This window comes from Capricornis sumatraensis, chromosome 5 (genome assembly GCF_032405125.1).
Source record: "Capricornis sumatraensis isolate serow.1 chromosome 5, serow.2, whole genome shotgun sequence".
Taxonomy (NCBI): domain Eukaryota; kingdom Metazoa; phylum Chordata; class Mammalia; order Artiodactyla; family Bovidae; genus Capricornis; species Capricornis sumatraensis.
Window position 1 is genome coordinate 31088632 of NC_091073.1, and position 16018 is coordinate 31104649.

Below are 16018 nucleotides of genomic sequence, written 5' to 3' on the forward strand. Positions count from 1 at the left end.
GGGTGTGTGTATGTATCTGTGTGTGTGTGTGTAGGTGTGGGTGTGGGTGTGGGTGTGGGTATGGGTATCTATTCATCCAAACCTGAAGGTAAGATTTCTAGCACTGAGTGTGTGTGTACAGGTGTGGGTGTGTAGGTATGTGTGGGGTGGGCGTGGCTATGTTTTCATTCAAACCTGAAGGTAATATTTCTAGCACTGAGTGTCCAGAAAACTTCTAAATTAATAAACAGAGAAATAATGTTCATAAATTACTGATCAGATTGCAAGTCACATCTCAGCACCTCAAAAGTGGCTGCTATCTCACTATTACAGTAAAAACACTCTCTACCAAAGAAATCAGCTGTATTTGTGTGCTCTATTAAAATGAAACCTACGAGTAATAATAAACCTGAACTTACCTGCAAATATGCATTTAGATCTTTCTTTCTCTTTTCTAAAAAATCTCTATCCATATTATTAAAAGTCTTTTTACCAGGAAGCTTTAATATGCTTGAGAGATTTTCAAACTACAAAACAAAATACATTCAATAATCTTAGATTATTTTTACAAAAAGAGAAAAGTATTTTCCAAGTGACAATTTCTCTATGTATCAGAAGTATCTAAAACAGATTTTGCAATATATTTATCTTATTAAGCCCAAATCAGAAAATATAAAATACTGTGCAAATATATCCAAACCACAGTTCTAATGTTATTACAAAGAAGTTATTTTCTAAGAATGACAAACATGGATAACTGATGAACCACATGGTTTTTCATTTTAATAATCTCTCTGATTTTAAGATCATTCAAAATTTTCATAACAAAAGGTTTTAAAAAACATTTTGTTTAAAAACCTTTTGACAAGAATAAAGTATTAGCAAATAAACTATTAATAATCAAAGTTACGAGTTTCTAGTTTCTTGAAAAAACTCAAGGAAATATTTTTATATTGACGATTTCAAATCAGTTAATCACTGTAATAGCTAACTATTAAAAGCAGAAGAGGCAAACTTCAAAATATAGATTACAGCTATAACTCTGTCTATATAATGACATATAGTATAACACTGACACTTTTCCCCTATATGAAACTACATGAAAAATAAATTCATAATAACTAAGAAAATAAAAGAGCTATATAGCATATATCTTGTATTTGTAAAGCCACTAACAAAAACAAGTGTACATATCTGAAGTTTAGCATCTACAGACTTCACCTTCAGAAGTCCAGATAGTTAGCAATCCACCATGCCTAGTTAAAGCACAGATTTTAACCATACTAGCTGCTAACAAAGTGGAAGAACAATGTCATTCAGCAAGTTATTGTGCTTGGCCGACAATATCTAGTATCTAAAACTTCAATGAGGAGCTTCATTGCTTTTCCTGTGCGACACATATCCAGGAAGCAACAAGCTGTCTAAAACCATTCTTTGATTAAATAACAACAGACAACAATGAGTGTGTAAAGAAAACTCATTTTTGGTGCAGAGATTAAAGAAAAGAGGAAATGAAAAGGTGTAGGATAATTTTCATCCCAAAACTCGAAGATTCTGATAAATTATTAAATGGAATGGCAAATCAGATGGTTGCTTGGAGCTATAATGTGACAAGTTCATCACATGTTATGCATGAAAGTTAAAAGTAGTTCTTTTACTTTAGCCAAGGAAAAAAAAAGTGGGGGCAGTAATTTTCAGGGAAAATGTTATGCTGTAGTCACAAATTTGGTGGTTCACAAAAGTGTAAGAATGGGTTTTTATTGAATATGAATGTATAATATCCTGGTTTTAATTTTTTTAACCACATTTTATAGAAGTAAATTTACATTTTTCAAGGTGTTCTAAAAGATATTTAGTTTCCCGGAATATGACTTTTCAATGGTATCTTAAACTACTGACTGAATTTTACAGAATGTGTGGTTTATTTAGGCATTACCAATATATTTTATTCCCTCATAATTCACATGTTGAAACCTTAACCTCCAGTACTTCAGAAGTGGCTGTATTTGGAGACAAGGCCTTCAGAGAGGGAATAAAAACAAAACAAAGCCCTTATAAGAGGGATTCAAAGAGCCATCAGGAATGGGAGCATACAATGAAAAAGTCATGTGAGGCCATATTCAGCACCATCTGAAAGCCAAGGAGAGCTGACTCAAGAGAAATCAAACTTGCCAACAACTTGATCTTGGACTTCTAGCTTCCAAAACTGTAAGAAAACAGATTTCTGTTGTTTAAGCTGGGTATTTTGTTATGGCAGTTCTAGTAAACTAACATATCAAGGGAATATAGCAGTACTCCTCAAAACAACAATTTCCAAAATTTTGAAACATTAAACCTTATTAATAAAAATTTAAATGTAACAGTTATTTTCTTAAAGTCTAAATTATCAAGCTGGTTTTAAAATTATCTGTCTGTACCGGAAGCATTTTTTCTCAAATATTGTTATTTTAAAAGGAAGAAAAATGGAAAAATTTAATACTCTATATTAATTCATTATTAGTTTGATATTTAAAAGATTATTTACAAGTGCAAAGTAGTCTATTCCCTGCAAAGTAATAGGATTTCCTCTGCCAAAAAGTCACAAAAATATTTTTAAATGAATAAAAAAAAAAAGAAACCTACCTAAAGAACTAATATAAATTAAAATATATTTCAATGTTCACAAAGAACTCAAATACTATACATAAAATCACAGATATTCCAAACCCAAAGATTTTATCTTTCCACACTGAATATGTCAGGTCTAGAAAATTTGAAAAACATTTAGAATTTTTTATTAGAAGGATTCAAAGTTCATTTATCAGTTTTACTCAGTTGGTGGTTCACAAAAGTGTAAGAATGGGTTTTACTCAGTTATCTTAATGCATACTTAATATGTTTAAATCATTGGTATTTTATTTATAAACATAAGCTGCATATTTAGGAATAAGTCATCCAATAAAACTGAAAGGCACAGAGTTATCCACGGAACGCAAGCTCTTAGAGGCAAGGACTTGGTCTGTCCTGTTCATGGTCATAAGCTGAATAATGAACTGGTAGAGGTGGGATCATTTCTAAAATAATTTGGACATTCAACATTTTAATTATTTTCTTTTTTTTTCCCTTAAATTTAAAAAGGAAGAAAACATTTTATCCTGAACCCCCCCACCTCCCTCTCCATCCCATTCCTCAATTATTTTCTTTTAATCCTATAAATCTTTATCCATAAAGTATCAAATTAAGACTATAAAATTATAAAACATTAAAGAAAACAAATAATAGTTCAAATGTTTAGAATGGGAAAAAAAATTTATGCCACAAAGTTAAAGAAACAAAATGAAATCTGTTCTAAAATAATTTAATACTTAGAGAGCTCTATGGAGTTAAAATTCATTTGCATCCACTGGTTGTACTGTTGCCACCAGTGAACTAAAAGTTCACTGCATTTTCTTATAAGATTTGTTTTAAAAATATAAATATAAAATAAAACTAAAAATATAAATAAGGCAGAACTAAAAGGTAAACAGTGTGAGTCTTATTTACAAGTGCTTAGTACTTTCCTTAAACCTAAAATTTCACTTAACAAGCTTAGGTTTTAATTTCTTAAGCTCCAAAAGCAATCCATATGCTTTAGTAATCACATACTACTGTAACTTTAACACATCCACTTCATTTGTCTGCACTGAGCACTTTAAAACTGAATTGTGCTTTATCAGTTAGTTGCATTTAATTTTGGTGCTGTACTGAAAAGTAAATTTTCTACATGAATTGTTCTATCAACAGAGATTTTTTAAAGTATGTTCTTTATATTTTTCAATCTATAAACACAGTATTTACAGTCAGCCTAGAATCTTTAAGCATGATTATTCCTTTGAACAGCAGGAAAAAATTACAACTATTCACACAAAGAAAATTTCATATTATACCAAATTCCCATAAATTTGCGAGTAACTAAAACTACTCTCAGTAATTCACATTACTTTAAAATTTGTCTTGTTACGTTAAAGTGTGAGGATGAAAAGGAAGAGATATATGAACTACGTGATTTTAAAAAAATATCAAACAGGAATTTTGGGGGGCAGAAATTCTTTCACCTTTGCAAACAAATCAAGCTAAACATGGAGATCTATTTAACAAGAACAATAGAAGAGATATGCCCAGAGTTATTAATTTCCTTATGAATATAATTAAAAACAGTCCTTTTAATATGGGCTTATGGAGTCAATAATAACCTGGTTTCTAAACACTTTAAAGCTTTATTAGTAGGTTAGCTCACTCTATTTACAAAATATTTTAATGAGATAATTATGGTGCCAACCACACATTTTTACATCCTAAGTGAAAGATATATGTTCTGATTATTTATGTAGTAAAATGTCATTTCAAAGCTTTAGTTCACCCAATCAAATGTCATCATTATTATTATTTTATTGGCTTACCAATAATTATATATTTTAAAACATTGCATGAAAGATTATCATGACTTAAAATAAATTTCAGATTACCTATTCCAATTTATCCACTGATAATTTATTTTGTTCTAAGTTAAAAAGAAGAAAAAATATTTAACAAAAGATAAAACAGAGAAAAATAAAAATATTTACATTTGTTATGTTTAAGAGTCCTCATACTTCTATGAAACAAGAGAGCTGTATTTGGTAAGAATTAAAATCATTATTTGGTTAATGTTAAATATAATTTAGGTTTTGGTTCTTGAAACAACTTAATGGAGGATTTACCTGTTAGTAGTTGGGAAAGGATGCTATTTAAAATAACCACAGCTTTAAATTATATTACCAAACAGAAAATCACAAAATGTCTTACAATGATCTCTATCTCTATGTTAAATAAACCCAAATACCTAAGCAAAGGACAAGATATACACACTCTCTTAAAATCAGACATACACATTTATTCTAATTTTCCAAGGTATATCATTGGTACTTTGTCACTAGTCCATAATGATTAGGACTGTTTAAAATTTATTCGTTAAATGGACAAAACCATTCTAACATTCACTGTTGATTATAAAAAATTGTTACCTTATTTTCTTAGCTTTGGTCATACCTTAGCATTACTCACAACCATTTAGAATCAAACATGGAATCACGGAACAATATACAGTACACAAACTTTAAAAATCTCACTACCTGTTCGGTGATCCTCATGTGGAAGTCGTGGAAGTCACTGTAACGACGGTAGGTTTTCCACATCTCCTCAGTGTTCACATTGCGCCGGTGTACAGTGATGGCATACAATGCGTATGTCTTGCCGTGATCATTACAAACGCCTGCCACAGCATATGGGTCATAGTGAGCATATACTAGTCATTTAAGACAAAATGAAGAGGAACAAAAGACACAAAAAGGAGGAAGATGAAGAGCGAAAACAAAAAGGACAACATGAAATGGAGAATTTGAAATGACAGATAAGACAAAAGGATGTCACCAGGATAAAATATGGACTCCTGTCATCTGTACTCACAGCCATAAGATGTTATATGTGTTGGTTACATTACAAAATGACCTACAAGGCTATCATGATACTACCAACTACACAGTGATGTCCACTTTGGATTCTCTTTCCAAAGAGCTTTTAACAGAAACAAAACAATACCTTCTGTGTTAGCCTTCACTGTTCAGCTGTAACTCAATTAATATTGATAGCTCTGAAACTGAACTGCAAGCAAAAGCTACAGGGTAAGATCTATCTGGACTTCCCGGGTGGCTCTGTGGTAAAGAATCTGCCTGCCAATGAAGGAGATGCAGGTTTGATCTCTGGATTGGGAAGATCCCCTGGAGGAGGAAATGGCAACCCATTCCAGTATTCTTGCCTGGAGAATCCCAGGGACAGATGAGCCTGGTGGGCTATAGCCAATGACAAGACTGAGTGACTAAAACAACCACAAACAACAAGATCTATCTGATCTTTTGGCAAATCTTTCTCATTCAAAATATATAGCAATTTACAAGTGTAATTTATTCTGAAGACTTTTCTAAGAAGTCATTTTTTGCTGTTGAACTGACACAAACCATCCAAGTCAGGCAATCTTGAAAATCAAAACCTATTCCTATTTTGTACAGATCTTAAGTAAAGAGATGTGCTTTGAATAATTCTTTCTCATTCTCCATTTTCTCACCTGAAAGCCATGTTGTATTCTACTCAAGATCACCTTTTCAGGTCTCTAACACTTTACTAAGTCTCCACTCATCTGTACCTGATCTGCTTTTTAATTCATTCACTCACCTTAGTTTCAATAACTATTTTTTGATCTCTATAATTGGATGTGGTTCTTTTTTACAGTGTGGTATCCTTGCCTTATTTTATCTCTACAATTATTTTTATCATATTCCATGTGCCACAACTACCTGAGGATGGCTGAATCTTATTTCACCCACATGTGATATAAGACAGCCTTTCAATTTCATATGAGTGATACCATTCCCAACCATGACCTTGACATTCTTTGTTCTTTCTTCTGACAGTAGGCTAAGTTCCTCTAGTTCCTCTTTCATATCAAGTCACCCTCTGTGAATCTGGGCTTTATGCAAAGGCCTGTGGTTCCAAGCTTTCCTCTGCCTTAGCCCATTTGTGCCTCTTTTAAATTTGACGACATAGAAATGCTATCAAAAGCAAAAGAGCAGTCTTTACACTCCTATAAACTCTTTGGCTTCAACTCCTCTTCATCTCCCTATATTTGCTTTTCCTCATAGTCTATTCCACCTGTAGATTTCCCCTTTTAGGTATTTTTATTCTACTGTTTTCAGTTTTTCTATGTGTAGGAAGCAAAATTTTGCATAGCAGTTTAGACTATCATGTTGATCAGAAGTATAAATTGCTCTTGTCAGAAAAACAAGTGGCCAAGCTTTGGAGCTGAGTAAATATTTTGTATTTTGTACATACTTAGGCAAAGAAAGATCTGAGCACCTTCTTAGTAAATTAATCACAAAACAGCTACAAATCTATACTGGCAAATGCAGTTCTACAGAAATCTCTCCCAGGTTTTCATGAACGTTTTTCTAAGATTTGCACTTTGTATTCAGAACTGTCCTTCATTTCCTTTCCATCTATTATCAGTGTTACTGATTTGACAAAATATAAGACGGAACTGATGTTGAAGCTGAAACTCCAATACTTCGGCCACCTGATGCGAAGAGCTAACTCATCTGAAAAGATTCTGATGCTGGGAAAGATTGAGGGCAGGAGAAGGGGACGACAGAGGATGAGATGGTTGGATGGCATCACTGACTCAATGGATATGGGTTTGGGTGGACTCTGGGAGTTGGTGATGAACAGGGAGGCCTGGCATGCTGCGATTCACAGGGTTGCAAAGAGTCGGACATGACTGAGCGACTGAACCAAACTGAACTGAACTGAAGACTGGGGATAGACCTGGGTCATCTTGCTGTCAGAGACTATTATTCACTGTTCACCTCTTTCAATTATCCTTCACTCGGAGACCTATGCAGAACAAACTGCACAACACTTTCATCACATTAATGAAACACCATCACTCAACAGTGTCAGCGTGCCAACAAGGCAATGGCTTTACACGCTGTGTTCAAGAAAGGTTTAGGAAAGGAAAATAGAAATCAGAGGCCACTTAGGCAGCACACCATAACCAATCAGGAGTTAATAAAAACAAAGAAACTAGTAAGAAATAGAAAAGGAAAGAAGAAAGCAATGTCAGAAAGCATTTTAAAAAATAATAATCAGATTTGATACAAATTTGATAGGCAGGAAGATCAGACTAGGATGGGTGCACAAAAGGAAGAATATGGGGCTATTATAAAACAAGCCCTAAGATACAAAGGTTATTTGATTTTAAAAGATAATGAGGCTACATACATTTTAAGATGATGGTGAGATGTTACAGTGGAAATAAGAGGTTGTGTTTTCATAGGACAATGTTACTACTCATAGCAGGTGCTGTGCAACCTCTTTGTTACTAATCTATAACCAGATAAGGACTAGGACCGAAATATAAGTAATCTCATCACTAAGCATATGTCTAACCCAGCCACTATTTTTTAAAACAAGATTCCTCAATGAAGGGCCAGTCCACTAGTCCAAGAATCATTCCATAAGTGCACTGCACTAGTTCCACTTCCTGTCATAAGGTTAAGGACATGAGATCCAGACTCAAAGAGACTCTGGAGTCCAACTGGTAAATGTTTATCGAACAAACACTAATATATAAGGTAATACAATTAGTTTATTAGTTCTATGAGGCAAGTATTACTATTATCCCATTTCACAGATGAGGAATTAAGATACAGAGAAGTTAAGACTCATCCAAGTTCACCCAACTATTAAGTGGCAAAGCTGGGGTTTCAACCCAAGCAATTTGGATAAAAAGTTGTCCTCTTAACCACTCTAGTGTACTACCTCTCTAGTGATTATACATAATTTTGTCTGACAGAAATAACAACTTATTAAAAATGCTTAGTATTATGCTTCCATATCCTTTAAGAAGCTGATAAATAGTTGTTGAATGAATGGACAAAACAGCTAGAATATCAGAATCCTCAGAAAAGAGAGATCCACATAAGAATCATGAGAAGCCAGATAAGAAAACCATCACTGACATTATCTAATAACTCAATAACAATGATGAAATTATTTTTTTCCTCAATTCACTAGCCATTTTGCACACATCCTAATTCAGTCACGAATCTCACCTCATTCAAGCATTTCTTGTTCTCCTATACAAAAGCTTCATTTACCCAGAAATCTACTGACTTCTGCATGTATGAAAACAAATACTAAACTAAAATCTGCCCCAAAACAATTTAGTAAGAATTATGCAGACAATTATCAGCTAGACTCAAAGAAAAGATTGGTTTCAAAGTTTATCAGCAATGACAAAGTGCTCAGAATTTATCCTTTTTCAAATGATAACAGTAACAACCTTAAAGAAAGGAAATACACATATAATAATAAACATTATAGAATTTAATGAAGAATATGCTACAGAAAAAAAAGTAACATGAAAATATGGCTACAGAACAGAAAAATGATTTGTAAAAATAAATGTGGAAGATAAGGTAGGGGTAATGATACTCAATAGCTTTTAAGTAATAATTAAACCACAAAGTCTCTTACCAGTGTCTGAAATGTAAGCGTGAAGTTGTACTGAGTCATCAGAAGATACATTTGAAAGGTCATCTAAAGACTGATGAAGGAAAAAAATTAGAAAACAAAAATTTTAAATTCTATAGGAAAGAAAGTGTTAAAGATTTCTATATCATATACATTACTCATTTTTGCTCTATGTCCTTATCTGTACCTCCCTCTCACAAACAATAATTCTCTTTGTTTATACTAATAGGAGAAAGAGAAGATAAGATTAAACTGTAAAACAAAGTAATTTAATAATCAACTTAATAAATACATCAGATTATTTCTTCCTTCATTACCTGTCCACATACTATAATTTGCTTCTTCTCAATTATATTCAATATATGGCAAGAAAAAATGTGGACAAAAATAAGCAGACATGTTCTTCATTATCATTGTTTACTTTACAATATTGTACTGGTTTTGCCATACATAGACATGAATCCGCCATGGGTGTACATGTGTTCCCTATCCTGAACCCCCCTCCCACTTCCCTCCCCAAGTAGACATGTTCTTAAATCAACATTTCACTTTTTTAATGTTGAAATATATTAGAGCCAACTTTGTATTAACACTTTTGTTAACTTAGAAATAATTTTAGTTAGACTCCTTATCATAATTGTACCTACATCAAAGGGTATGTGAGGACTAAATGAAGACATGTAAAATGTTTAGAAGACTGCCTAACACAAAAAATGTTAGCTAATATTATGATTATTTACTAAGTGAAGTGACTCTACAGTTAAGCTTTAGTTATTCAAAAAAAATAATAATCCCATAAACAAAAATTATTACTGATTGATTCAGAATAAATTTTATAACTATAGACTTTGGCTCAAAACTTTTTTGCTCCATGTCTACACACCCACACTTACACAGAAGAGAACATAAGCATATAATGAAGGCGAGACTGTATGGAAAAGAGTTAACACAACAAACCTTAAGTTGCTCTCCTTATAAAGGACAGCCTGGGACAATATCTTGGAAGTTAGATTTAGAAAAAGTTCCCATCATTCCTAACTGCTAAAGTGGCTTACTCTACCTAAACTATCTGTATAGACAATGTGGTTTACACCAAATACCCGCTTTCCTTCTGGGAGTCAGTTTAGTATATGCTAGACAAATGGTGCCTTGTGTGATCTACCTCCAGTAAAAACCTGGGCACTTTAGTCTCAGATGAGCTTTCCTGGTAGCAGCATTTCACACATGCTGTCGTATTCACTGCCAGCACAATTAAGTCTGTGCTATGTGACTTCCATGGGAGATTTGTGGAACCTTGAGCTGGGTTTTCTCTGGACTTTGCTCCATCCACCTTTTCCCTTTGCTGATTCTGCTTTATATCCTTCCACTATAACAAATTTTAGCTGTGAGTACAGCTATGCTGGGGTCTGTGAGTCCTCTTAGTAAATCAGTGAACACAGGAGTGGTCTTAGGGACCTATAACACACAGACAGTATATGATTCAGACATATTTTACACTTGAAAAACCATGGGATCTGAATGAACTTTGGATTCCTAATGTAGTATTACCAGTTATTAATGAGTCATCTAAATGACCTTAATACAGTCATGCATATGACATAAAGCCATTTAAAATTAAGCAACTGCATCCTAAGAAAGCCAAAATTCTATCTACTAAAGACTGATCATCAGAAGAAACAAAATTTAGTAACTCCATACATATGATCTACAAGTAGAGTGGGAAAACCATTCAGTTAAATTAGATCTAGTCCAGACTTTGCCACTGATAACCTTAATAGACTTCAGCCATATCAGTAAGGCTTTCTTGTATTTCAGTTTTCCCAGTGGTAATGGTGTAATATCTGTCCTACAACTCTATCAGGATATAATGTGAATGAAAATACTTTGAAAAGAATTAAAACGCATTTAATTTTTTAACTGATCTACAACAAAACATTTTGACAAATAGCAGAACCTTTGTTTTAGAATTATTTTTACATGAAAGATAGAACCCCAAAGGAAATGTAATATTCTACAAAATTTAAAATTGTTATCTACTGTAATCTTCTTCTAACTATAAGCTAGTACAGGGAATATAAAACAATCACCTTTTTCAAAAAAGCATTATTATCACTGGTAACCCTCCTTTGTAGGTAAACATATAAAAAGTTATATGCTGTTTTCTTATTATTTTAACCATGTTAGCATCTTATACTATGTAAGCCAGAAACTGTTGAAAAACACTGTATATAAATGCCTTTTCTAGCACACATAAAATACGCAATTAATATTTACATTAAGTATGATGAAAAAATTCAATGAAATGTCTCTTAACCATTAGTCACAGTGATAATGCATGTGTAAATATCAACTAGACTATATAAAGTTACAACTGATGACATTATAACCATGGAACTACACTGTGATTTATAAGTACTTATTAATCAAAGGAAACTGTGATTTCAAAACAAGTGCATTAATGTTGTCCTGAAATAAAACACAGCTTGCAAAGTGACTATGGGTTAAGATTCTTGAACTTCTTGCCAAAAAAAGAAGTGTTTCCTGTAACATTATGCTAGGATAAAAACCAAAATTTGAAATTTACTACGATAATCAATTGAGCAAACAGAACTACAATGGCACTTCAAAAATGCTTATATCTATGTGCTAATCTCAATCAAAAAATGAGTAAACCACCACATTAAATATTTTCTTTGTTTAGTTTGCTGAAATAAACTATAATGATCCAGTTTACAATTTTAATACAACTAATAAACATTATCTTCATTAAATATGAAAAAAATAATAGTCTTAAGAACAATTTTTTGTAATCAAACTATTGTTAAAATGCAACTGTTTATTCTAATTTATCTATATATTTAAAAAAAAGAATCCAAAAGACTCCCGCTACTTAAAAGCTTGGATTTAGCAGATTTGTGTGAAAAACAAAACCTGTAGGTCACTGATGTCAAGTGTCACCTTTTTCAATTCACAGACTGTTTTGCTTTTATATCACTATATGATAAAAGGAATCTCTTTTATTTGAAAAAGTATTTATTCCAGATAGGGAATGAAGAAAAAAATATTTTTTAATAGTATTCAAACACTTGTACAAGAACTACAAACATGAATACTAAAAAATTTCAATGCAAGGAAAAGTTTCATCATATTTGGAAACTTTCTTCCTAATGGGCACTATATTGCTAACACTGTTCAGACTCCAGAAGCTATTCCTTTTTGTCATAACTCTATGGAATATTAGAAGGAAATGGTAACGATAGCAGATAATTTAGGAAAATACTTAAAACGTTACAAAACATCTGACATAACACTATGGCTGATTTGCTTTAGTGTTTTGTTAAAGGTTATACCTTGCACCTTCACTTTCACTTTTCACTTTCATGCAATGGAGAAGGAAATGGCAACCCACTCCAGTGTTCTTGCCTGGAGAATCCCAGGGACAGAGGAGCCTAGTGGGCTGCCATCTATGGGGTCGCACAGAGTCGGACACGACTGAAGCGACTTAGCAGCAGCAGCAGAATACATTGTACAATAATGGAACATTTATACAATAAGGTCATTTTAGAAATAAATGTCATACTAAGGAACATAAGACAATGGACCTCTCAACTACTTATCTATTGCAAAAAGTTCAAAAGAAAAAGTCACGTAGGTAGTAGAAGGAAAAACAAAGCAAACCATCTCTCCCCATCCTCAACAAATTCTAGACGGAACTTGCACACAACACTAATATTTCTCCCTAGTAGCATTTTATGAAACAAGGTATTCAATGGCAAGCATGGATATATAAGAGAACTGAAATGTTCATTATTTCACATTTCACCTTGAATATATGAAATGCCACTGAAGTTTATATGCTAAAAATGTGTCATTCTTAAACCTGTAATCACAGAATACAGTTGCTTAATTCTTATAAAACCCTCTAAGCTTAAAAAATGTTTTTATTTTTATTTTTTCAATAACCTGAACTTGTTAGTATGGACCTTAAGAAATATCTTCAGGTTTTCAGGCATCCCAACCAGTTTTATATTTCTTTTCTAATTACAAGAAGAAAAAACTAATTCCAGTGTAAACATTTATGTGTCATAAATTTACTGCCCATCATAGCACTGATCAGAGTGAAATATTAAATACTGAGGTTGAAAATAATGAAATCATTATTATCACTTGCAACTAAATCAGGCAGGTGATTTAAACCTATTTTTTAAAAAGAAAATAAACTTCATTTCATTAAGTTCTAATCCATAGATCCCTTATAATGTGAATTTAATATTCCTATAGAAGTGCAACAGCTTCTTATAAAGGATGATTTGAGGGTTCTAATATATCATTTATTTACATGTATTAAGGCTCAGTTTTTCATATTATTTTCAGGCCACTTTAAGAATTAAAATAGTCATAACAGTACTTACCAAATTTATGCTTCCTGTAGGAGACCCATTAAAAGATTCTGTGAGAAAGAAAATTCAACTTAGTATACAGTCAAAAACTCTTTGAACAGTGCTTTAGCTATCTAAGGTTCAAGCCCAAGAATGAAAGCCACAGGAGCCAAGAGAGAACAATGAAGAAAACCGTGGTGTGCTCCTCCCACACACCTGCGTTCATGGTTTTCTAAGCCAGGTTGTTTCAGTGAAAACAGCCTGGTACCTAACTTGTCTCCCCGCCGCAAAAGGCATTTATGTACCCCTCAAAAAAAGCATTTTATATATTTTATTCTCATAGTATCATATTGTTGTCTAATATAAATGCAAACATGAGGTAAACACTGCAGAATGACACTTGAAATTGTAATTTGAAATGAATGACATTTCACAACAGGAAATGTCAGAGGTATTTTGTTACTTCTGTCTCACTGGATTAATATTACAAATAAAATTATTCTTTTATATGAAAGATAAAAAGTTGTTTATTAAACCTATAAAGTCCACTTATTCACGGTTGATCTGCATCAAAAATGCTGAAGTTTACATTCTTAAATCAATATACAATTAGTAGAACAAAAGACACATAAAATTCCATGAGTAATGTCATTTAATTAAAAAGCAACTAGAAATTATTTTTTTAAATTAATGTTAGAGAGTAATTATTAAAAGCAATATCTTTTTCCTCAGAATTTTAGTATATATCTGATCAAATTAAGTTACCAATTAAGATATCACTCTGTTAAAAACACAAAGGAATATACGGCAAAGCAATATTCATAAACAGTTTAAAGTTACTATATGGCTTGTAGCATATCAGTTCAGTTCAGTTCAGCCACTCAATCGTGTCCAACTTTTTGCGACCCCATGAATCGCAGCACGCCAGGCCTCCCTGTCCATCACCATCTCCCGGAGTTCACTCAGACTCACGTCCATCGAGTCAGTGATGCCATCCAGCCATTCTCATCCTTGGTCGTTCCCTTCTCCTCCTGCCCCCAATCCCTCCCAGCATCAGTCTTTTCAATGAGTCAACTCTTCACATGAGGTGGCCAAAGTACTGGAGTTTCAGCTTCAGCATCATTCCTTCCAAAGAAATCCCAGGGTTGATCTCCTTCAGAATGGACTGGTTGGATCTCCTTGCAGTCCAAGGGACTCTCAAGAGTCTTCTCCAACACCACAGTTCAAAAGCATTAATTCTTTGGTGCTCATCCTTCTTCACAGTCCAACTCTCACATCCATACATGACCACAGGAAAAATCATAGCCTTGACTAGACGGACCTTTGTTGGCAAAGTAATGTCTCTGCTTTTGAATATGCTATCTAGGTTGGTCATAACTTTCTTCCAAGGAGTAAGCGTCTTTTAATTTCATGGCTGCAATCACCATCTGCAGTGATTTTGGAGCCCCCCAAAATAAAGTCTGACACTGTTTGCACTGTTTCCCCATCTATTTGCCATGAAGTGATGGGACCAGATGCCATGATCTTCATTTTCTGAATGTTGAGCTTTAAGCCAACTTTTTCACTCTCCTCTTTCACTTTCATCAAGAGGCTCTTTAGTTCCTCTTCACTTTCTGCCATAAGGGTGGTGTCAACTGCATATCTGAGGTTGTTGATATTTCTCCCAGCAATCTTGATTCCAGCTTGTGCTTCTTCCAGCCCAGTGTTTCTCATGATGTACTCTGCATATAAGTTAAATAAGCAGGGTGACAATATACAGCCTTGACGTACCTCTTTCTCTATTTGGAACCAGTCTGTTGTTCCATGTCCAGTTCTAACTGTTGCTTCCTGACCTACATATAGGTTTCTCAAGAGGCAGGTCAGGTGGTCTGGTATTCCTAACTCTTTCAGAATTTTCCACAGTTTTATTGTGATCCACACAGTCAAAGGCTTTGGCTCAGATATTATTTGTAGTTTGGATTTCGAGATGCATCTTCAAAGGAAATTTCTATTACTATTGACAGAGGCAGCTGGCATTGCCTTCCAACTTCAACACCTCTAACTGTCCAAGAACATTTCTCAGTTCCTCAAACCTCTAAACATAAAAATAGGAAATTCCACCTAGGATAATTAAAATGTATAAAAAAATAGTTCTCTATCCTCCTTATTCAATTATATGCCTCTTACCTTCTTTGGTCTGCCCACCTCTTAAGTCTTCCCACCAAAGACATGTCAAATTAAAAGAAAACCTAGGAGCAAAACAGGGGCTTCCCTGATGGCTCAGTGGTAAAGAACCCACCTGGAAATGCAGGAGACATGGGTTTGATCCCTGGACTGGGAAGATTCCCTGGAGAAGGAAATGGCAACCCACTCCAGTATTCTTGTTTGGGAAATCCCATGGACAGAGGAGCCTAATGGGATACAGCCCATGTAGTTGCAAAAAAGTCAGAACTTACCAACTAAATAACAAGAACAACGGAGCAAAACAAGGCATGGTTTACTTTCTTGCTTAACAATAAGATTCAGAAAGTTAGACTGTCTAAAGCCAATGGAGACCTATATTTAATCAAGACTTTTACAACTGCTTAAAGATATTAGAA

The 16018-nt window shown here is 33.6% G+C and overlaps 1 protein-coding gene across 3 annotated transcripts in view; it reads right to left on the reverse strand.

Moving 5' to 3' along the window:
- Nucleotides 1–16018, reverse strand: part of SNX13 (sorting nexin 13) — a 93097-nt gene that overhangs the window by 19555 nt on the left and 57524 nt on the right. For 2 of the 3 annotated variants that reach the window (XM_068972342.1, XM_068972340.1), the window contains exons 13-16: nucleotides 13473–13510; nucleotides 9064–9133; nucleotides 5109–5248; nucleotides 399–506 (exon numbers count right to left, since the gene is read on the reverse strand). In XM_068972342.1, coding sequence (XP_068828443.1) covers nucleotides 399–506; nucleotides 5109–5248; nucleotides 9064–9133; nucleotides 13473–13510 — 356 coding nt within the window. Of the gene's footprint in view, nucleotides 1–398; nucleotides 507–5108; nucleotides 5282–9063; nucleotides 9134–13472; nucleotides 13511–16018 lie in introns of all 3 variants that reach the window. The other variant, XM_068972341.1, reaches the window with a different exon arrangement.